This window comes from Sus scrofa, chromosome 2 (assembly GCF_054392235.1).
Source record: "Sus scrofa isolate SSC_HxYL_T2T_F1_AM1 chromosome 2, Sscrofa_HxYL_maternal_Yorkshire_Landrace_v2.0, whole genome shotgun sequence".
Classification (NCBI taxonomy): Eukaryota; Metazoa; Chordata; class Mammalia; order Artiodactyla; family Suidae; genus Sus; species Sus scrofa.
In genome coordinates this window covers 28,028,565-28,051,132 of record NC_139384.1, presented here as the reverse complement: position 1 = coordinate 28,051,132, position 22,568 = coordinate 28,028,565, and the positions used below count along the sequence as shown (strand labels likewise).

Sequence of the window (22,568 nt, the reverse complement as noted above, 5' to 3'; positions counted from 1 at the left end):
TGGGGCCAAAGATAAGGATGGAGTAGAGGCAAGCTTGCATTGTTTTCAAAGCTGGTTTCAGTGGTCTGGTTGTCGTTTTTCTGGAATAAAGAATCATTAACATCTTCCATTTGTTGAGGGGTTTAGGTCTGCAGAAGAACTCAAATATATTATTGTTATCTATAGTCCTTGAGGAGAGACCAGGACCTTGTCCTCAGGCTGCACTGTTATCTCTTGACTGCTTCTCCTTGGTTTCTGCATCTGCTCCCTTCCCTGATTAGCTGCCCTTTGAACCTGTTTGAACCTGCCCTTTGGAACTCAAAGAAGGTCATGGAGGCTGTAATTTATTCCCTAAAAACAGGAAATGGGGGAGACAGAAATGCTTGTGTGCCCAGGAGCCCACAGGACCCTGCTTGGTTTCATTAGGAGGTTGGATTTGAATCCAGTGAACAGCTATCTTATTTATGAAAAGAGGTTTCTGGATGCTGTGCAGAAAATGGATTGGAGAGGAGCAAGGCTGGAAATTGGGAAGCCAGCTAGGAAGTTCTTGTAGTAACCCATATGACAGGTGATGGTAACTTGTTGCACAGTTTGGAAGCAGAATTAGCAAGACCTGCCCTTGGACATGAGTTGGCCATGAATGGAAAAGGGTTAGACAGGAATGGAAAGGAAAGGCAAAGGCAGGGCCAGTGCCAGCTCTGGCACGGCTGGGATGTGCTTGTGGGGTCGTACTTGATATTTGATGGTGTTTGTTTTCTCAGCCCCACCCTAATCAGATTTTATTTGCAGTGACAATGGCACACGTGAGGTAGAGTTTTTCTCTCCCTGGTTTTTAGGGTTAGCTTTTCCTGGCAGCGCTATTTGTTTATGATTCTTAGGGCACTCACAAACCAATCAAAGCAGTGCCGCTCCCTGCACCCCACTGGAGTTAGCAGTATTCCGCTCTGGCCGCTGACACTGCTGGCTCGATAAACCATCGTATTGCAACTTGCCAAGCCTTATTATTGGACCAGAAACCAACTGACCATCAAGTTCAAAGAATGTCTGCTAAGCATTTAATTTTGCAGCTTCCACCAACCACTCCAGGTAACTAGATACAGTAAGCAATAGAAAGAGTAATTCTGTACAGCTGTCCTTACTCAGCAAATTTCAGGAGGCACGTATGTGCGTTTTTTTGTGTGTTGCTTGCCTGCAGAAGCGGCCCAGGATGTCTCACGCCGGATCCTGGGTTGGCTGAAGCCACTCTGTACACAAGAGAGAGATGCCTTGGAGGTCTCCCCTTTGATGCTTAGAATGATTAGAACATCGATCCCAACACTTGAGCTCATTATCGTGGCGCACGCCCCTCCCCTGCCGGCCTTATTGGCTTTTTGCTGTTTAGGGCTGCAGTAGAAGCAGCAGCATAGAAGCACAGTGGCCTCTCTCACTATACTCTCTGTTGACATTTGTTAAGCCATTTCACAATTGAGCAGAGTTCTAAAAAGGCCACCCGGGCCCTTGCTCCCAATTACCCTCATCACTGAGTTTCGCTAGCAATATGAATTCCTATTTTTAAAAATGCCCTTTTCTGCCTTAAATAGCCAGTTAAGTTCCTGACCCTCCAGCCAGTTGTGCAGGGCTGTCCTGGGCCTCTTGGCAGAGAGACTCTTCACCACCACCTCACTTCCCGGCTTGTCATCAGTGCCCTTCCTCAGAGAGGCAGAGAGCCAGCTCTGAGGAAGCACAGCAGCTCTTAGCAGACTTCTAAGAGCCCTGGATCGTGGGGTCTTTCTTCCCTGCCAAGCCACCTTCCTCGCAGTGAGCAGCTTATAAGTTAGGGGTCGTTGCTAACAGTTGGCTGTCTCAATAGCACTTGCTGAATGAAAATGTAGGGCCTGGAGTTCCTGTTGTAGCTCAGCAGGTTAAGGACCTAGCATTGTATCTGTGAGGATGTGGGTTGGATCCTGGGCCTTGTTCAGTGGGTTAAGGATCCAGCGTTGCCACAAGCTGCCATGTAGGTCACAGATGGGGCTCAGATCTGATCTGGCACTGCTGTGGCTGTGACGTAGGCCGGCAGCTCTAGCTCTGATTCGACCCCTAGCCTGGGAACTTCCATATGCCATGGGTGCGGTCCTGAAAAGACAGAAAGAAGAGAAAACGCAGGGCCTTTCAGGGACGCTTCCTTCCCCTTCTGCCCAAAGGTGGGCAAATGTGAGAGGCGGGGAGGACAAGAGCCCCTGGCGTCTCTGGGAATAAAAACCCACAGAATTCCCAGGGAGATCTTCGCTCATTCAGTCTCCAGTCTTCGAACTTTCTCTTCAGTGTTTCCTCTCTCCCATGTTGAATTTAATATGGCGCTTGTGTCCTGGCTGTCTGTGGTCTCAGAGTCTTGTTCCTAGTTTCCTCCCAGCAGACAGATCCCCTCCTAATTTCCCTCTGGCTCCCGGCCAGGATGGTTCCTGCTGTGGTCCGTCTGAGGCTGGGCAGGCTGGCAGCGAGGATTTTCCCATCACCCTCCTTTGGGTTAATTTTAGAAGCTTGCGTTGCCATGGTAATGGTTCAGTGGGGTTTTCGTGGTTCTCTTTTGATTCAGTCATTTGCTGGTCTGCCCTTTAAATTAAACTTTTTCAATCCGCATCTAAATTGGGACAGGAGATGTGCCTGGAATAGAGATCCACCAGGGCACAGCAGCCCCACGGCCTGTTTTTTAAAACAGGGCAAAGTCCGGTGGATACAAAGATGCCCTTGGTTTTCAGTGACCACGACAGTTCCCAGAAGCTTGCCTGTTTGAGAGGATGTGGCTGCAGGCTGGTAGAGGTGGTCCAGGGAGAGCCTGGAGAGAAGTGGGGCCCAGGGCCTCTCCCACGTGAGTGGTTCCAGGATCAAGTCTCTGCCCTTTAGGTCCTGGAATCCGCAGCCCTGAACCCAAGACCTGAGCCGCGATCTGGGCTCCGTAAGTGATTAGTGAACATGTGCCCAACCAGAAGCCCCTCCTTAGCTCTCAGCTCAACCCTTGGAAGACCTCGGCCCCCAGGTCCCTAAAATCCCAGCCCCTGTCCCCGCCTCCCTCTGGAGATCGTTTTCTCTTCTCTGCCAGTCAGCTCAGGTGTGAAGGGGTCCAAATCTTTGCACAGATAAGAGAAGCCACAGCAGGAGTTCCCGTTGTGGCAGTGCAGGGGGAAACCAATCCGACTACTGTCCATGAGGATGCGGGTTCTATCCCTGGCCTCGCCCAGTGGGTCAGGGATCCGGCATTGCTGTGAGCTGTGATATAGGCTGACAGCTGTAGCTCTGATTCCACCCCCTAGCCTGGGAACTTCCATATGCCATGGGTACAGCCCTAAAAAGCAAATAAATAATGAAAAAGAAAAGAAAGAGATAGAGAGAGGTCAGAACAGCCAGCTCACAATCCCTTCCCTCACCTTAGATTTCACGTTCACATCACCTCTCTGGTGGGGCAGGTCTTTAATCCCGGCGTTACAGATGAGGCTTAGAAGGGTGCGGGAAATTGCCCAGTGTCACTCACAGAGTCTGCGGCTGAACCGGATCTCTGAGCCTGTCCATCAGACTCCCAAACGGAGGCTGGCCATCATGCATGCCGCCTGGTTTTCATTGGATGGACCTGTCCCCATTCATGCCTAGACCTCACTTCCCAGCTCCTTGAACAGCCAGATGCCTGATAACATTGGCAGACTCATGATTCCTGGGCAAGGACGTCAGTTGTCACAGCTCTAAGCCCCACGGAAATGCTGCCAGCTAGATGTTTACCACACCTACATTACACATGAGGAAAATGAGCAATAGACACGCCCCAGGGTGACAGAGGGACTCAAGCAGAAGTGGGATTTGGGCCAGACCTGGGGACATGGGTTGGATGGTTCTGAGACACTGAAATGTACAGATGGACAATAGCCAGACTGTGTGTAAAAGCAGAACTCTGGGGAGTTCTCTCTTGGCCTAGTGGTTAAGGATCTGGCATTGTCACTGCCGTGGCGAAGGTTCCATCCCTGGCCAGGAAACTTCCGCAGGCCTCGTGCTCGGCCAAATAAAAAAGCAAAACTCTGACCCACAATCTCCAATAGCCAAGCAGCGCAGAAAGCCAAACAATAACCCCTGTAACCAATGGGCCCAGAACATCCAGGACCTACTTAGTAGCTGACGGCTTCCCGAGTCTTTGTGCGTATGTCCAGCTTAGAACCAACCAGAGAAAGCCAAGGATGCTCCCTTCCCGCCCCCTCCCTGGCCATGCACATCAGAGACCCCAGTTCCGGTCGGCCTGCCTCCACGTCCCCAGGCCGGCAGCCCCAGGTCAACGCACACCCGAATCCTTCCCTCGAGTCCACCACGTGCTTTCCTGCTCCTGCGCCTGCTTTGGCGTCTCTTCCAACACGCAGGTGGCGGTGACTGACCCCCTTGCTAAACCAAGCTCTGAATGAATAGCCTTGGCTTTTCTCATTTGGTTGGTTTGGTTCGTTTCCGCATCAGGGTGACGTGGGCATGGGTGCCAGCGCTGAAGGAAAGTGCTTCCCTGAGTGGGGTGCAGCTCAGGTCAGCCCTGGGCCAGAGGACAGCGGGTTGTCCCCCTGTCCTCTAAGCCACCTTGCCTCCCTCAGGGGGTCAAACATGGTTAAAGCAGGATGTCATTGGGATCCAGCAGAGGGGACAATGTCTGAGGAGAGCCCAGAAAGGAGCTATTTGCATTCCAACAGAATGCAGCAGAAGGCTTCATGAAAGCAGTGGCATTTGAGTGAAGGCTGGGAGGACAGTAGGGTTTGCAGGCTGAGACCTGGAAGAGCACGGGGGCTCTGGCCTGGAGACTATCAGTTGGCCAGTCTCCACACACCTCCTCTATGCCTGCACACTGACTCTCCTGGGCTGCACCAGCTGGGCCTTCATACCCTCTGGCTTTTGGGTTTGCCATTTGGCAGCACCCGCAGGAGGTTGGAGGGTGGAGAGAGAACAGGTCAGGATATCTGGTCCCCCAGCTACCAGTCTGTGAGGCCAGAGGGGTGAAGGGCATATTCCTCCCCATAGAGGCCCCAGCTCCCACCTGGCCTCACCCGATTCCAGAAGCCGCAGCCCTACCTCTTCAGGCCTGAGGTTGGGGAGAACTTCGCACTGTCCCTTCATTAAACTCTGTCTCCCTTTCGACACCAGGAGGCTGTGGGGCCCAACTTTCACAGGCAGCGGGCACTAAGTGGCGAGTCGCAGGTGTGTCTGCAGAACTGGTACCTTTTCCCAGGCCGGCGCGGCTGGAAGGAGGGCAGGCAGAGGAAAGCAGACGAACACACGAGAGGAGGAAGGAGCCATGAGGGGCAGAGCTCTGAGGAATTGGGGACCCCCCCAACCTTAGGAAGCGAAAGTTCAGGAAGGGCTGGAAGCTGGGGCAGAGCCAAATCAGTCTCCGGGTCCGCACAGGATCAGCCTTCGGCGGTCGGGTCTAGGCACCCTCTCAGCCCAGAGTAGAGGAGGCTGTGTGGCAAAAGAAACTTGCAAGCAAGAGAGGGGGCAGGGTGAAGGTGACGTGGCCGGGATGAGGGTGACAGCAGTGGGGGGTGTGGGGCGTGGGAACTAGGACCACTGTGGCTTGTGGTCAGAGTCCTGCTTGGGACCAGAAATGCCTTGAGCTCCCCTTTGAGGACTCCTTGTCCTGCCAGCACTGGGACCAAGTCCTAAGATCCCAGTGTGTGCAAAACCAATAGCCCTTTCCTGATCCCCCCTGGGGTGCAGGGGCCCAGGTCATGGCGTTAAGGTTTTCTGAAACCCCCAGAAAACATGAATTTGTTCCTGGTCCGTAAATCTCCCCCTTGGGAGCCCTGCTTGTAATGCTTTTGTTATCAGCCCTTGCCCCTAAATAATTCAGGAAGTTTTCTGCACTCAGAAGCTTCAAGTGTGCGCACTCAGCATTTCCCTTGGTAATAAGGTTTAACAGACAGTCGTAGCACTGAGGCACTGATTATGCAGGAGCAACAACGAACTCGCAGATCCAGAGAACGGACCCAGGGCAGCCTTGGGCTCTGTGCGCATTTGAACAGGATCAGCTCTTGCCTGCTGGGTTTTGTCAGGTGTCAAGATGGCAGAGTATTGGACAACCCTCGCAATGGATGGAATCTCTCATTTCACACGCAGGAGCTGCTGCACCATCAGAGCCTCCTGATGCTGGGCCGACTTCAGTCAGTGATGATGATGCTGGGCTGTAATTGGGTGTGACCCGGGAGGCAGGTGCCACTGCTGCACACAGGGGGAGGGGCACCAGGCAGTCGCTTCTCAGCTTCTGCCTCTTTAAAGTAGGCAGTTGCAGCCACAGAGCTTCTTCTAACAACGTGCCTAAAGGCAAGGGACGCCCCTGTGACCTGTGACAAGACAGCTTCCAGAATGCTGGGGCTGTGCTTATGTGGAATGGGATGTATGCTCTGTCTGTCTCAGCAAAGCACCATGGTTGGTGAAATAGCCACATCCTCTCATGAAACCTCACAGTATACAGTTACCTAGTAAAGGCTCTGAAAAGTCCTATAATGATAGCTATTAGTAAGAACTAGGCTTTATTAAGTATGCACTGTGTGCCAGACTTAGAAACTCTTATGTACTTTCTGGTTTTATCTGTAAACCAACCCCGTGGGATGAATTCTGCTTTTTTTATTGTGTTTCACAGATGAGGGTTTTAAGGCACAGAGAGGTAAAGCAACTTGTCTTAGTCACACAGGTACTAAGTGGCAAAGCCAAGGATTGAGTCTAGACAGTTTGGTTCCAGAGCCTGCCCTCTGAACAGAAAAAAAAAAAGAAGTGGTTGCATTTATCTAGTTTACTTTTTCTCCTATCTCTTTGACCAGGGTATCCTTTTTCATGCACTACCTCTTGCCATCTCAGAGAAGACATTTCAGAATATCTTGATCAGAGTCATCAGAGTTAACGGAGAAGGGACTCGGTTGCAAGAGCAGGAAGGTGGAGGGATGATTTCTCTTGCAGTGGGAAGGAGAAGGGAGGGCATAGAAGCTGCCTGAGATGGTATGGGGGCTCCTGGCATCAGACTTCTGGGCACAGATGCTAACAAGTATGTGTGGTTACTGATCTCTGTGCCCCTATGATGTACATTTTGTTAGTAATAGCGAGAGGGGAAGAAAAAGAAGAAACCAACCTGACTCATGAGAGCCCCGAGGGCAGGGCCAGGCTTGCTTGTCTACCTTTCCACACTCAGTGCCCAACACAGAGGTTGGATAAATAGCAGTAAATTGTGAGATACCTCGGTGGTGGGATCCTACACAGCTCCTCTTTAACAAAGGTGTGCATGCGTGCGTGAGGAAAGATGTCCATTGGCAGAAGCGTCTTACAGCATGAAGAAAAGTACATGCGTGCATGCATATGTACACAGAGAAAGGTTGGAAAGGATCTACCCTTAGTGGGTCAGCAAAATAAAGCCAGGGAGCCGGATCTGGTCTGCTGCCTATTTTTTGTTTGGTAGTGTGTTTTCATTTCATTTTGTTTTGTTTTGTTCTTGAAATCTTCCATTTTATTGGACAATCTAGTTTTTAAAGTAATAGCTAGATGATTTTTTAAAATAACTTTGATCTATGAAAATTACGTGTAGTGATGTGGTTGTTTGGGCTTAAGGAAGATATTCATGCATCCCGACACATGAAAGATATCAAGAAATAAAATCTTTCTGAAACTGAATTAAAAGAACACCTGCAATGAAATGAGTTGTAAAATGTAGAAATTTTTTTTTTGGTGCCTTAACTGGAAGTTTTAAGAAGTATTATCTCTTCTGCTAAAGGATTATTAATCGGAAGTTCATGATTTCCTGAAAAAAAAAATTTCCTGTTAAGTTCTAATACGTGATCACCTACTTACCTGTAATACAGCTGTAATTCTCAACATAAGAGAAGATAAACAATGACTTGGGAGTTCCTGTTGTGCCTCAGTGGGTTAAGAACCGGCATAGTGTCCGTGAGGATGTGGGTTCGACCCCTGGCCTTGCTCAGTGGGCTAAAGATCCGGCGTTGCTGCAAGCTGTGGGGTAGGTCACAGATTTGGCTCAGATCTGGCCTGCTATAGTTGTGGAGTGGGCCGGCAGCTGCAGCTCCAATTTTACCCCTAAGCCGAGAACTTCCATATGCTGCAGATGCAGCCCTAAAAAGAAAAAGAAAAAAAAAAAAAAAACCAATGGCATGGAGAAGTCTGTGAAAGGATAGTTTCTCAACAATTGGACCTGCTGCCTTTGGAACACACATACACTCATTCATTCGCTTCTGATTTGTGGCTGCTTTTGCCCTGCAGAGCCAGAGTTGAGTGGTTGTGACTGAAACTACGGCCCACAGATCATAAAATGTTTACTGTCTGACCCTTAACAGAAATGTTCGACAACCCCTAGTCTATACCAGCCTATTACCCATGGTTTTTTTTCTTGTAGGTGTATGGATGGAGGGAGGGGTTGTCTGTCTTGAGCATCTCTCTGTTACCTTAAATTTTATTTTTAATGTATTTTTATAATCAGAAAATTCAATTTGCAAGAAAAGAAGGCATGCAGGATCTACACTACCTGATTTTGAGACCTGCTATAACGCTGTAGTTCTCCACACACTTACTGCCATAAGGATTGGCATGTAGCTCAATCAAACAGAATAGATCATTTAGAAATAGACCCAGCCTTGTATGCTCAATTGATTTTCAACAAACGTGCCAAGGTAATGCAATAGGAAATGATAGGCTTTTCAACAAATGGTACTGGAACAACTGGATATCCGAAGGGAGGGGGGAAAAGAACATTGAACTTCACCTTGTACCATAAACAAAAATTAACTTGCAGTGGATCATAGATATAAATGTAAGAGCTAAAGCTATAAAATGTCTTCTAGGCAAAGATTTCTTGGATAGAATACAAAAAGCACAAAACATAAGAGAAATAATTAATACAATGGACTTCATAAAAGAATTTTTAAACACTTATCTTCAAAAAGAAAAGTAAATGAAAAGAGTATAAATGAAAAGACAAGCCACCGACTGGAAGAAGATCTTTGCAAAATACATCTCTGGAAAAAGACTTATCTCCCAGAACATCTAAAGGACTCTTACTGCTTAATAATAGGTAGTCCAACAACCCAGTTTTAAAATGGGCAAGAGATTTAAACAGACATTTCACCAAAGAAGATACACAGATGACAGATCAATACTTGAATTAGGTGCTCAACATCCTTCGTCATTGGGAAAAGCAACTTAAATACTTACCACGACGCGCCTGTGAGTACAGCTGAACTTGCAAAGGCTGGCTATGCTGTGTGCTTAGAGGATGCAGGGCCACTGGCGGAAGGCTCTGTGCTATAGCCTCCTGGAAGAACAGTGCGACGGTTTCTTACAGAGTTAAGCACACACCTCCCATACAATCCAGCAGTCTTCCCTCTAGGTATATACCCAAGAAATAGGAAAATATATGTCAGCACAAGGATCTGCATTCCAAAAACTGGAAACAACCACTTCCCTCCCTTAACTGGTGGATGGATACACAATTTGTGATGCATCCATACAATGAACACTGTTCAACATTCTAAAGGAATGAATTAGTAATACTCAGAGAAGCATGGGTGAATCTCAGGAGCATTGTGCAGAGTGAAAGAAGCCACACGCAATAGCTGCTTCCTGTATGATTCCCTTACTATATGATTACCTGACTTCCTGGAAAAGGTGAATCTCTTTGGACAGCTGGCGGATCAGTGGTTCCCAGGGGCTGTAAATGAGCAGCGGGATGGAAAGGTCTGATATCTTGTTTGTGCTGATGCTTATGTAACTGTTACATTTGGTTACAACTCATCTCACGATGCATTTTAAAAGGGTAAGTTTAATTGTGTGTAAATTACACCTTAATAAACCTGACTTTTAAGAAATACTTAATCTGGAGAAAAATTAATTTTAAAAAGTTATTTTTTTAAAAAGGCAGTTGAGGAGTTCCCGTCGTGGCGAGTGGTTAACGAATCCAACTAGGAACCATGAGGTTGCGGGTTCGGTCCCTGCCCTCCCTCAGTGGGTTAAGGATCCAGTGCTGCCGTGAGCTGTGGTGTAGGTTGCAGACGCGGCTGGGATCCCGTGTTGCTGTGGCTCTGGCGTAGGCGGGCGGCTACAGCTCCGATTCGACCCCTAGCCTGGGAACCTCCATATGCCGCGGGAGCGGCCCAAGAAATGGCAAAAAGACAATAAATAAATAAATAAATAAATAAATAAATAAATAAATAAATAAAAAGGCAGTTGAGTTTTCAAGAGAATGATAAGGCGTCCATTGGAAGGGGTTGGTGAACATCCCAGAACAGGAATTCTGGATTCCGAAGGCCAGGCTGGAGGTTTCCATGCCGCTCTTAGGGAGGGGTCTTGAGCGAGTGAGTGACAGTGACAGGTGAACCCCCAAGAGCCCTCATTCTACAGGGAGAGAAGGAAGGAAACAGTAGCAAAACCTCAATGCACGATCAGCCCAGGCAAAGCCAGAGGACACAACTGCTTTTTGACTGGATAAAACAGCGCAAATAATACAAAGCAGGAGCTACCAGTGGTACCAGTTCTGTGACTCCTTCTAGAAATATTCAAAACAGTCTCTGCTGCTGGACTTTTTTTTTTTTTTTTTCACTTATCACAACATTTTTCAGATCATTTCACATTAGCATATGTAGAGCTGGCCTAGTTTTTAAAAACAGGTTGATACTGTATGGTTGCAGTGTAATGTATTTAGCTGTATTGATAGACATTTAGATCTTTTGCGATGTATTTGCTATTATGAACAATGCTTCAGTGAAGACTTGGTTAAAAAATTATTTCTCATTTGTGTGAGTGTATCTATCTGTTAGGTTCCTAAGAGTGGAATGACTGGCTCAAAGGACATGTATTTTTTTATTTTCATATATATTGTTAACGGGCATTTGTTATTTCGATCTATGTTATTAACCCTGTGATCACCCTGGCTTGTACCAATTTTCCCTCCCACTAGCCATGCATGAATCATTATCCCCGTTTTCCCAAGACCTGGCCAACAAATTGTAAACTTAAACTTCACCAGAGCTAGTCTGAGAGGTGAATGATGGTAAGATTAATTTCATTTGCATCTGGAGAAGGGAAGGTTTTAGAAGCAAAGTAACCCCAAGTCACAAATGTCAGCTGCTTCTGTCCCTCTGTCGGGCCAGATAGCGCCTCTATGTGAATTAGAAAAAGGCCCTCCTTCAGAGGAGTTCCTGTTGTGGCTCAGCTGAAAAGAATCCGACTAGTATCCATGAGGATGCAGGTTCAATCCCTAGCCTCGCTCAGTGGGTTAAGGATCCAGTGTTGCTGTGAGCTGTGGTGTAGGTCGAAGACGCAGCTGGGATTCTGAGTTGCTGTGTCTGTGGCGTAGGCTGGTAACTGCAGCTCCTATTTGAACCCTAGCCTGGACACTTCCATATGCCGCAGGTGCAGCCCTAAAGAAAAAAAAAGAAGAAAAAGAAATAGGCTCTCCTCAGTGTGGAGCACAGCCCACTCCCCCACGGGCGGCAGCCAGGGCCCCGAGGCTTTGAGAGCCCAGGGGTCTCTGATAGTAACCAGATTGCCCAAAATTAATGCCATAGACGCCGCCACTGCGGGACAGAAATTCAAGCTGTTTGACAGTGGAGCGTGAGGGCATAAGCTTGAGGGACAGCCAGAATAAATGGAAACTTCATTATCCATGGATTATGCACTTGGAGCTCAGGTCTCAGGCAACTCTGATATTAGTCATTTGGCCAGCGGGCTCATTAAGCTCTTAAGAAAAGTGAACCTAGTTAATGAATTAATGCAAGATGACATTTTACACACAGAGCAGAAAAGAAACCAGGCCCCACTGAGTTATGTAACATCATAATTTCTTGAGCGGATATGCTCACCGCTTCTCTGCTGCCAACATGGGCAGATCTGGAGAGAGCCTGCTTTCCAAGGCGTAAATGAGACTGTTAAGATCCACAAGCATTTTAAATTTCAATCTTTAAGAGCTCCCTCTTGGATTCTTAAACCCCAAGTGGTTACATAGAAGCCAGTGTTTTAAACTCTCTGGACCTATTTGTTTTCCATGTAAAAATCCATCTACTTTATTTTATTTATTTATTTATTTATTTTTGGCTGAACCCGCAGCACATGGAATTTCCCAGGCCAGGATTGAACTTGCGCCACAGCAGTAACAACGCCAGATCCTTAATCCTCTGCCCCACCAGGGAGCTCCCGCATCCACTTTTTTCTCTTAAGAACTAACATCTCTCTGGAAAGGAACTCACTCAGTTCTTACCCTCTCCCTCACTCTCAGCCCCTCCCTCTGGTCCAGAGAAGTTGGTAAGGATAAGGCAAAGCACATGAACACTAACGATTAGCATTGCACTGGTGCAGGATGATGAAAAATCCCAGAGATGGATAGTGGGGGTGGTTGCACAACAATGTGAATGTACTTCATGTGGCTGAATTGCCCACCTAAAAATGGTTAAAGTGGCCCTTGTTATGTTATATATATATTTTACCACGATAAAAAAAAAGAAAAAGGAATCCTCAGGTACTGTTGATGGGAACACAAATTGGTGCAGTCACTACGGAAAACAGTATGGAGGTGCCTCAAAAACTTAATAGGACTACCATATGATCTAGCAATTCCACTCCTGGCTATTTATCCAAAGAAAGCAAAAGCACTAATTCAAAAAGATATGTGCACCCCTATGTTCATTGAAGCATTATTTACAGTATCCAAAATTATGGAAATAACCTCAGTGACCATCAACAGATGAGTATGTAGAGATGTAGTCTATGTCTATGCACACACAGACACACACAATGGAATATTACTCAGCCATGGAAAAGATGGAACCTTGCCATTTGGCACAACATGGATGAACCTTGAGGGTATTGTGCTATGTGAGGTGTCATGTGGAGAAAGACAAATACCATATGATTTCATTCATACATGGAATATAAAATACAGGCAGAGTAAGTGAACAGACCAAACCAAACAGAATGCATAGATGCAGAGAACAGAGTAGTGCTTACCAGAGGGGACAGGGTGTGGGGGAGGGCAAAATGAGTAAAGGGGAGCAGCTGTATGGGGTCAGGTGGAAACGGAGTTTTTGGTGGTGAACCTGCCGTAGTGTATACAGAATTAAAATGCAGTGTTGTACATGTAGAGCATATATAATGTTATAAACCAGTGTTACCTCAATGAAAGAAAGAGAAGAGAAGGAGCAAGAGTGGGAGGGGAAGGAGGGAGGGGCAGGCGTGAACTGAGTACAGACCCTGTGCTCCCAGCATTTTGTGTCTGTGTTGTATTTTACCCTCCCAGTAATCTGAGGAGATGGCTGCTCTTATTCCCCCAGCACCACTGCCATTTTAAAGATGAGGCAGCTGAGACTCATAAAAGTTAAATAACTTGCTTGAGCACCAGCCAGAAGTGACGGCTCCTGGATTCCACCCCTCGGCTCTGTGCTGGCGGTAGCAAAATGAAGAGGCTCTTTTCTTTTAGACCTGAATCCTGAACCGCACACCCACCCGTGCATGCCAAACACATACACACAGGCCCCCACCCAGCCTTTAATTATCTAAGCTGGGAGCAGACAGAACCCCAGCAGAACCCCTGAGTACCAGCTGATTGTCTCCAGAAAAATCCAGAACTGCTTTTCTCCCATAACTGTCTGCAGCACGCTTCTGTCTCTCGTCTGGGACCTTATTTGCTTCTTTCTGTTAAGTCCATCCTGAAAACAGTGACCACCACGAACTGGGAAATGCTTCAGAGCCTTCAGTCCATGTTTGTGTGGCTGGAAAGAAAATTAACACCAAGCTTGGAGCCTGAGGGGAAGGATCTTCTCTTGTCTCAGATCAGGATTATTTGGGAAATCAGAATGTGGACTTTTTTGGCCTTGCCCACGGCAGGCAGAAGCTCCCCGAGCCACAGCAGTGATGACACTGAGTCCCTAGGCCACCAGGGAACTCCAGCAGGTGGATTTTTGAAGAACTATCTGGGTTCTCTTTCTGACTCCCCTACTTCGTTCTTCTGTGCACTTGGACAAGTGAATGCACCTCTGGGTCAATGTGCTCATCTGAAAAACAGGAATAATAAACTAAAATAGCACCTGTCTTAGCAGCATGTATGAATACACAAATTTTTTTTCCATTGAGTTTTGTGTATTTATTGAGCATCTACTGTGAGCCGGACATCACCCTACACACTGGAGATCCAGGATGAACAGAGCAGGGGCACCTCTAGTGATGAGGGTGTGGAAAAGCTTAGCCCGGGGCAGGGCAGCCGGTGCGTGAAGTGCTGCTGCTTCATCACATCTCAGGTTGAACCCACTAAAACCCCCTCACTGCTTCCAAGGCTGAACAGACAAGGATGTGGTCACAGACTTGCTCACTTAGGCTGCATTTAGATTATTCTTGCAGCTGGGCCACAACTGTGGGTGGCTGTGGGTCTTCCACAAACAAGAGGGGTCCCCCACTTGCTACAAGGAAGGCTGCTCTGGTGTCCTGGGTCAGCCTGGACCTGCCTTGAGTGCCAGGTGTGTGCTGCTGACGGGGGAGCCTCTCCCCTGTGCACTTGAGGTGTGGCTCACTAGCACATGTGGAGAAGGAGGGTACTGGCAACCTGCAGGGCAAAGACATGGACCAGACCTTCCTCCAAGGGCCACTGAGAAACACCTGCCGATTGCCTAGTGAGTCTTGTTAGGGGGCTGCAGGGCAGAGTGGGGTTCCCTGGGCTGTACCGTCAGACCCCACTGCTTATCATTCTAAATGTAGTAGTTTGCTTTATTATTTATTTTAATTTTTATCTCTTTTATGTAAAGTACTATGTACCCATTAATCCCAGTCTCCTAATTTATCCCTCCCCCACTTTGCCCTTTGGTAAACATAAATTTATTTTTTTATGTCTGAGTCTGTTTCTGTTTTGTAAATAAGTTCATTTGTATCATTTTTTAAATTCCACATGTAAGTTATATCATGATATTTGTCTTTTTGATTTATTTCACTTAGTATGATCATCTCTAGGTCCATCCACATTGCTGCAAATGGCAGTATTTCTTTCTTTTTATGGCTCAGTAGTATTCCATTGTGTACATATATATACATAGACCATAACCTCTTTATTCATCTGTCGGTGGACATGTAGGTTGCTTCCATGTCTTGGCTCTTGTGAATAGTGCTGCAGTGAGCATTGGGGTGCTTGTGTGTATTTGAATTGGAATTTTCTCCAGATACATGCCAGGAGTGAGATTGCTGGACCATGTAGTAACTCTGGTTTTAGTTTTTTAAGGACAGAGTCCATGATTTTAGCCTGTGCTATGCTGGCTCTCCATCTTGAAAGCTTGGCAAAGAACCTGGCATAAAATCACTGCTCTGCAGACCTCAGGAACCCCAGACACGCTGACAGTGTTCCTCATATCTGTTATGTTATAAATTTCCAGAGAAGAACTGATTTCTATCAGAGGAGCTATCATTCCTGTTCCCTGGATATTACATTTCCTGGGGCTGATTTTTTAACAACTTGGTTGAGGTATACCCCTACATAACCTAAAGTTTGCCCATTTTAACTGTACAATGATGCGTTTTAGTAAGTGTATTGCTTTGTGCAGCCATCGCCAGCTTTAGAACATTCCTACTTCCCCAGCAAGGTCCCCGACGCCCCATTCCCAGTGAATCCCCAGTCCCACCCCAGCCCCATTTCACCCTTTAGTCCCTATTAATTTGCCCTTCCTGGCCATTTCGTGTAATTGGAATTGTACACTGTGGCCACGCATCAGTACTTTTCATGGGCAAGTAATACTCCATTGTATGGCCATTCCACATTTTGTTTATCCATCACCTATACATGGACGTGGGTGTGGTTCCACTTTGGACTCTTGTGAGTCGTGCTGCTATGACCATGTGCACACCTGTCCTGGGGCTGACATTGAGGCAGATGGGTGAGCCAACTTGGTAACCTCTCCTTTCTCTCCCCTCTGGGGTTTCTCAGAACCAGGCAGCGGGCAGGTGTTTGTGACTTCGGAGAACCAGCTCGTGTACTACCCCAGCATCACCTACGCCATCATTGGCAGCTCCGTCATCTTCGTGCTGGTGGTGGCCCTGCTGGCCCTGGTCCTGCACCACCAGCGGAAGCGGAACAACCTCATGACGCTGCCAGTGCACCGGCTGCAGCACCCCGTGCTGCTGTCCCGCCTGGTGGTCCTGGACCACCCCCACCGCTGCAACGTCACCTACAACGTCAACAACGGCATCCAGTATGTGGCCAGCCAGGCCGAGCAGAACGCGTCCGAGGTGGGCTCCCCACCCTCCTACTCAGAGGCCCTGCTGGACCAAAGGTGCGTGCTGGAGGAGAGAGACCGGGTAGGGGGGATCAGCCGACGCAGGAGCCGGGCAGGTGTGCACGCACCTGGGTTCCCGGTGTTGCCAGGAGCCGGTGTTCAGCTGCTGAAGGTGACAGCTGCATCTGACAGTCCTTGCAGGACAATTCATGTGTATTATTTCAGTTAATCCTCTCAACCACTCACCAGGGGAGGTTCTCTCTTTGCCTCCGTTCTGCAGATGAGAGAACAGATTTTAAGGTACTCAGGTGAGGACACACAGCTAGGATCCCAGCCAGTTCAGACCCCCTCCTGCATCCTGGTAACGCCAACACGGACACACATTCAGACTCCTGACCAGTTCTGCTCACCTGCTACCACAGAACAGTGCCCAGGACATATTTGAGGTTTAGTTCCTATTTGAATGAGTGAATGGATGAGGGAGTGAATAAGTAAGTTCCCTAACTTTGCGTGGCTTCGTCTGTAAAATAAAGAGGGCGGAAGAGAACTTTCTCAAGCTTTGTTAAGCAGTAGAACCCTCATCACAGATGAAGCTGTACAAGAAACCCTACAGTCAAAGAGCAGAGTTCCATAGGCGGATCTGGCAGTGGACCTCGGTGCTTCCTGCTCAGGCCTCCCCTCTCCTTTGATGACCTCCACCATATCGCCAAGAACCCACTTGGAAGTCCTGGGACCAGAGCCCAGGACTCACCGTGTGTGGCATGAGGCATTTTGCGGCCAGTACTCCTGGGTGAACTGGGATCCTTGAACCCTCGCCAGTGGCAGCTCTTGCATAATTTAATCATCATTTTCCCTCTTCATAAAAGGCAGACAAAGCTCCAGGGGCCAGTGCTTAAGGACGTCTTTGCAGATAAGTGTAAGAACACAGGACCAGCCAATGTAGACCAAGGTCAAAATTGCTGAATCTGGAGACAGAATGCCTGGGTTCAGATCCTAGCACTGCTGCTTGCTAGTTGTTTGTGATCCTGTGCAAGCCATTTATTGCCCTTTGCCTCACTTTCTTCCCTGGTACAACGGGCATAAAAGAATGGCTCCTTCGTAGCAGTCTCGTGAGCATTAAGTAGGAAAACAGATGTATGGTAGGTGGCGCGGTGCCTGACTCATCATAAGCCTTCAGTAAATGGGAGCTGGAAAAGAAAATGTCTTTTAAGTTATGTCATTGCCAGCAAGGTGTCATTCTTACCCCCCTTCTACAGAGAGGGAGACTGAGGGTTTCAGAGCATATTCTTTCATTTAACCAAGTCCACACAACCAGGCAGAGGTGGCTTTTGGTAAGAGCCCCAAATTCTGTGGACCATCAGAGGCTCCCCCAAAACACCAGGCCAGCCCTGCATCCCTGCCGGAGCCCCCCGGGACGGGCCGAGGGAGGGCTCGGTCTTCTCCCTCCAGGTCCTCCCAGAGGATGCGATTTTGGCACCGCCCAGTCGGCACAAGCCAGCTAGAGCACTCTGACCCTTTTTCAGCTCCCTTCGTCTTCTTGCAAACCACCGCTTTTCCTAGTCCTTGCATTGTCTTTCTCTCTCAGGAAAATCCCATTCCTAATGTCAGCCTCCGCCAGAAACAAGCAGAAGTTGGTGTTGCCTGCTGTGCCCGGGCTGCTAATGTGTTCTCTCCTCTCTCCACCCCTGCTTCCCCATCTCTCCCGCCCCATCCCGGTTTCTGTCTCAGACCCGCGTGGTACGACCTCCCTCCGCCGCCCTACTCTTCCGACACTGAGTCTCTGAACCAAGCGGACCTGCCCCCTTACCGCTCCCGGTCCGGCAGTGCCGACAGCGCCAGCTCCCAGGCAGCCAGCAGCCTCCTGAGCGTGGATGACACCGGCCACAGCCCGGGACACCCTGACCCGCAGGAGGCCACCACTGAGCCCAGGGACTCCGAGCCCAGCCAGGGCACCGAAGAAGTATAAAATCCAGTTATTCCAAAGTCCATATGGGTTAATCTGCTCTGACTTGGTACCATCCTGGCCACCTGTGCTCACGGGAGGTGCCTCGGGGTGCCTCGAGGAGTGATTTGGGGTGTCAGCTGTCTCTGCGTTCCTCCTTCCCCAGATGTCAGCGATGTTCTTTGGAGGGCGACCTGGCGTCGTCCTGGCCTCTCGACTGACATGATGTATGGTGCATCCTTTTGGGGCGGTTACTCTTCCTTCCCATCCCAGGATCACAGCGCCCTCTCCAGATCACTTTTCTGTTACTGTTGGGATTTTGCTAAGTGGGGGGTGTAAATTTCCAGGGGAGGGGGGGCAGGAGAGTGCAATACTTAGGTGGTCCTTGCAGAGGCAGTGTTTGTGCCATATTGGATGTTCAGAAGGGCAAGGACCCTGTGGGCTGCTACTTTAGGGCTTCACTGGGGATCTGGGTTGGGTGAATCCATCAGGAGGCTAGGCTGTCATTGGCTGGCCACCCAGGGGAGCATCAAGAACCTGCCTTGCACCCGGCTAAGCATTGCTCTTGGGTCCCCAGAGCCAGGGGCCAGAGAACACTGTTGCCGTGAGTACCGCCTTTCAGAAGTCAGCAGTGGCCTTTGGTTTTCGGAAGGACTCTGAAACTGGCAACTCTGGATAGATTCTGGCTTTAACAATTTGCCCGAGAATCCTCTTTTGAGAGCTTTTTCCAGCATCGTATATCATCAGCCTCACCTGAGAACAGGCAGGGAGCGTATCTGAGTTCCCAGCTCCTAAGACACACAGGCTGCTGAGAGTCTGGGTCTGGTTTGGGCCACCGTCCTTTCCTGGTCTCTGGGGTCGCCCTCCCAGGTGTGACCTGCCTGTGGCCAAGGAATGAGGACTAAACCTGAGTTGGCCAAAAATCGGATCTGGCCCTTTGTCCCTGTAGACTACGCCCAGCCCACCTTGCCAGTTTATGTGACTTGAGCACTCGCCTCCCGCTCCCCTAACACTCGGAGGTCATTTTACCTGTGCGTGTGGACCTGAGGACGCTGTGGTTTCTAACTCACCTGAGAACGTGACTCGGTACCTCCCACAAGAGCTCCCACTTCCTGGGCTGTGCTTGAGGCCCAGGTACCAGCGTCCCCACTGAGGATTAGGGTTAGGGTCAGAGTGAGGACCAGGCCTCTCTGAACACCCCATCATTTCTTCTCTGAGAGATGTGGGTCACAGACAGTTTGGAGTCAAGGTTTGCCATTTGGACTTCAAAAAAAAAAAAAAAACTCTTAGAAATGCATTTGAAACGGTGTGTTTGTTTTTTCCCTTCTAGTTAAGGGACTATTTATATGTGTATAGGAAAGCTGTCCTTTTCGTTTGTTTGTTTTCCCACGAGTGAGGTCCCAACAAAGATGCAAAGGAGATCTCGCGCCTTTGTCCCGCTGAGCGCTGATGACAAGCCCCCACCTCCAGACTGACCTGAGTGCCAGGCGTCTGTGCATCGTTGCACTTTGAGTTATTATTTATCGAGTTCTTGAAGGATGCCGGAACGAGGGACGCCTTTCTCCCTCGCTTCATCGTCTCTGAGTTTATGCCAGCTTCCCTCCTTCTCTGTGCCCAGCCAGCCACAGTGCCCACCCCACCCCCACCCCCACCCCCGGGAAGTCTTGGGTGGAAACTTAGGCGTTATTCTGCAAGAAACCACACTGACTAAAGGGGGGAGGTGGAGGGGACAAAACTGGAACCAGGTGGAGCCATTCCGGGCAGCTGTCACCCAGGCAGGGCTGCTTGCCACGTGTTCAGTGACCTCTTTGATGCGAATTCAGGTGGAGCCTGCAGGAGGGGGCATGAAACGGCATTCAGTGATTCTGTTCTGTAGACTTTTTTTTTTTTTTTTAAACCAAATCCAAAGTATGTTACAGGAAAGCCACTTGCTGTTTTTGTTTTTGTTTTTTAAGAAAAGGAACCTAGTTGCTCACATCTTTCATTTTTAAAATAACGTGAGTTATTTTCCTAGTAATCCAGTGAAGAAAGAACTTTTGATGACGTCCAGAGCATGTTAAGAACTCTGGCCAAAATGTTTCCTCTCCTGCGAGTCAGAGTGGCTTCCTTTCTCCCTTTGCTGGGCCCCTGCTTCTCTCTGGTGCTCTGGAAGTTGTTTAGAGGAAAGGATTCTAATTTTAATTAATTGTGCAGTGAATTAATCTCACACGCTTTGCAGCTTCCAGGCAGCTCAGGAAAGACAAATGGTCTTAGTAGATAAGGGGAGCCTATTAATGTTGTTTTTTAAAACAAACGCAGGGACATTTTTATTATAGATTTGATGTTTTTAAATGGTTGTTTTTAAAAAGATAAAAACAGGACACCAAAGCTGCAGGGTTTTTTTGGTTTGGTTTTTTTTTTTTTTTTTCCTCCCCTAATCAAGATAGCAAGTAAGTGACCAGCAATATTTTTTAACTCATTCCAACCAGGATATTTTTTGTATGCATGGCCTAATCCATGCCAAGCAGAAAACATGTCTTTGCTCTTTTCTTTTCTTTTCTTTTCTTTTCTTTTCTTTTCTTTTCTTTTTTCTTTCCTTTCCTTTTTTCTTTCTTTCTTTCTTTCTTTCTTTCTTTCTTTCTTGTTTTTTTTAATGGCTGCACCTGCAGCATATGGAGGTTCCCAGGCTAGGAGTTGAATCAACGCTATAGCTGCTGGCCTACACCACAGCCATAGCCACACCAGATCCGAACCACATCTTCAACACCACAGCTCACGACAACGCTGGATCTTTAACCCACTGAGCAAGGCCAGAGATCAAACCCATATGCTCATGGATACTAGCCGGGTTCATTCCCACTGAGCCACAATGGGAACTCCTGCACTCTCTTCTTAAATGCGATTGGCGAATCCTTTTTATTTTAGCATTAAAATAATCCACTGTGATCGACCACTCATCATCTGCCCAACTCCCCTTACTTTGAATTGTCATTTTTCTAAAAAAAAAAAAAAAAAAAAAGGCAACTGAGTGGTTAATAAATACTGTGCAGCATTCAAGGTTGATGTAAACTGGAAGGGTTGTGTGTGGTTGCTTTTTCGTTTTTGACTAGGTTTTGTTTTCTTTTTTAATTTTGTACTTTCAAATAAACTTGCAGTTTCGTTCTTTCTGTTGGTGTGAATGGTTCTTGTCTACGGCAGTCTAAAGCATGGGCAGCCACTTTTGTCATGGCTTCGGCAATGAATTTTCTCCCTAATAAAATGAGGAAAAAGCAGAGAATACTAATGGGACCTCGAAATCTGATGGGCGTTTAAGGATTCCACAGCTGGTGTGGTTGGAATACGGAGGTAAAGTCATGGATGCTAGTTAGCATCAAGGGACTCTGCGATGTCATTTCAGAAGAAGGGTGTTCACTGTGCCCATGGTGGCCTCTCTATGGCACTGTTGGAGGGAAGGGGGCAAGTGGCTGTGATAACTGGAAGAGAGTCTCACCACATAGTACACGCTTCCACTCTGACACAGGTGTCCTGGTGATTCGTTTTGTATTAACCACTTTTCTTAAGTTTTCTTGAAGTATACTTGATATACAATGTTACGATAATTTCTGCTGTACAGCGGAGTGATTCAGTTATACACATACACACATTTTAAAATTTTTGGCCGTATCCAAGGCATGCAGAAGTTCCCAGGCCAGGGATCAAACCCACACTACAGGCAATGACAGTGCCAGATCCTTAACCCACTGAGCCAGCAGGGAACTCCAGGTGATTAGTTTTGAACCACAACTGGCCCTGATTGGCCCCACCAGTGATGGGACTATCTCTGTGCTCTTACAGGTCTCATTTTTACACTGCAGAGGCAGTTGCACAGGAAATCAGGATGCCCAGGAGGTCACCACCACCTACGAACAAAAGTAACCTTGGCCTGGATCAGAATTAGAACTTACACGAGAATCTAAACACGGGAGTTGCAGAACCAAGATTGAGATCGTGTAGTGGTGCCTAGATGTGTCAGAAAGATAGTGACACCCCAGGTATGTGACATGTCCTGCCCCAAGCGGTCTAGAATAGACACTCCCAAACATTAAGCCCCAAAGGTTTATCAAGATATTAACTCCTTCATCTCTCAGTGTACCATTTTTTATGGGTGCTAGGACGAGGAAATGATCGAGAAACACACCCTAAGGGAGGTGTGATAAGTGTCCAGTGGAGGTGTGATAAGTGTCTAAAAGGAAAAGAGGAGTTCCTGTCATGGCTCAGTGGCTAGCGAATCTGAATAGGAACCAAGAGGTTTCGGTCGAGCCCTGGCCTTGCTCAGTGGGTTGGGGATCCGGCGTTGCCGTGAGCTGTGGTGTGGGTTGCAGGCACGGCTCGGATCCCGTGTGGCTGTGGCTGTGGCTGTCGCTGGCAGCTACATCTCCGATTAGCTGGGAACCTCCATG

General features: G+C 48.1%; 1 protein-coding gene across 6 annotated transcripts in view; it reads left to right on the top strand.

Annotated features, from left to right (window-relative positions):
• The window catches only part of LDLRAD3 (low density lipoprotein receptor class A domain containing 3), a 297,605-nt gene extending 276,309 nt beyond the window's left edge, over positions 1 to 21,296 (top strand). For all 6 annotated transcript variants that reach the window (XM_085011433.1, XM_021083186.2, XM_021083185.2 and 3 more), the window contains 2 exons: positions 15,920 to 16,265; positions 17,937 to 21,296. In XM_085011433.1, coding sequence (XP_084867559.1) covers positions 15,920 to 16,265; positions 17,937 to 18,174 — 584 coding nt within the window. In that variant the 3' untranslated portion in view covers positions 18,175 to 21,296. The remainder of the gene's footprint in view (positions 1 to 15,919; positions 16,266 to 17,936) is intronic.
• Positions 21,297 to 22,568: the final 1,272 nt, after the last annotated feature.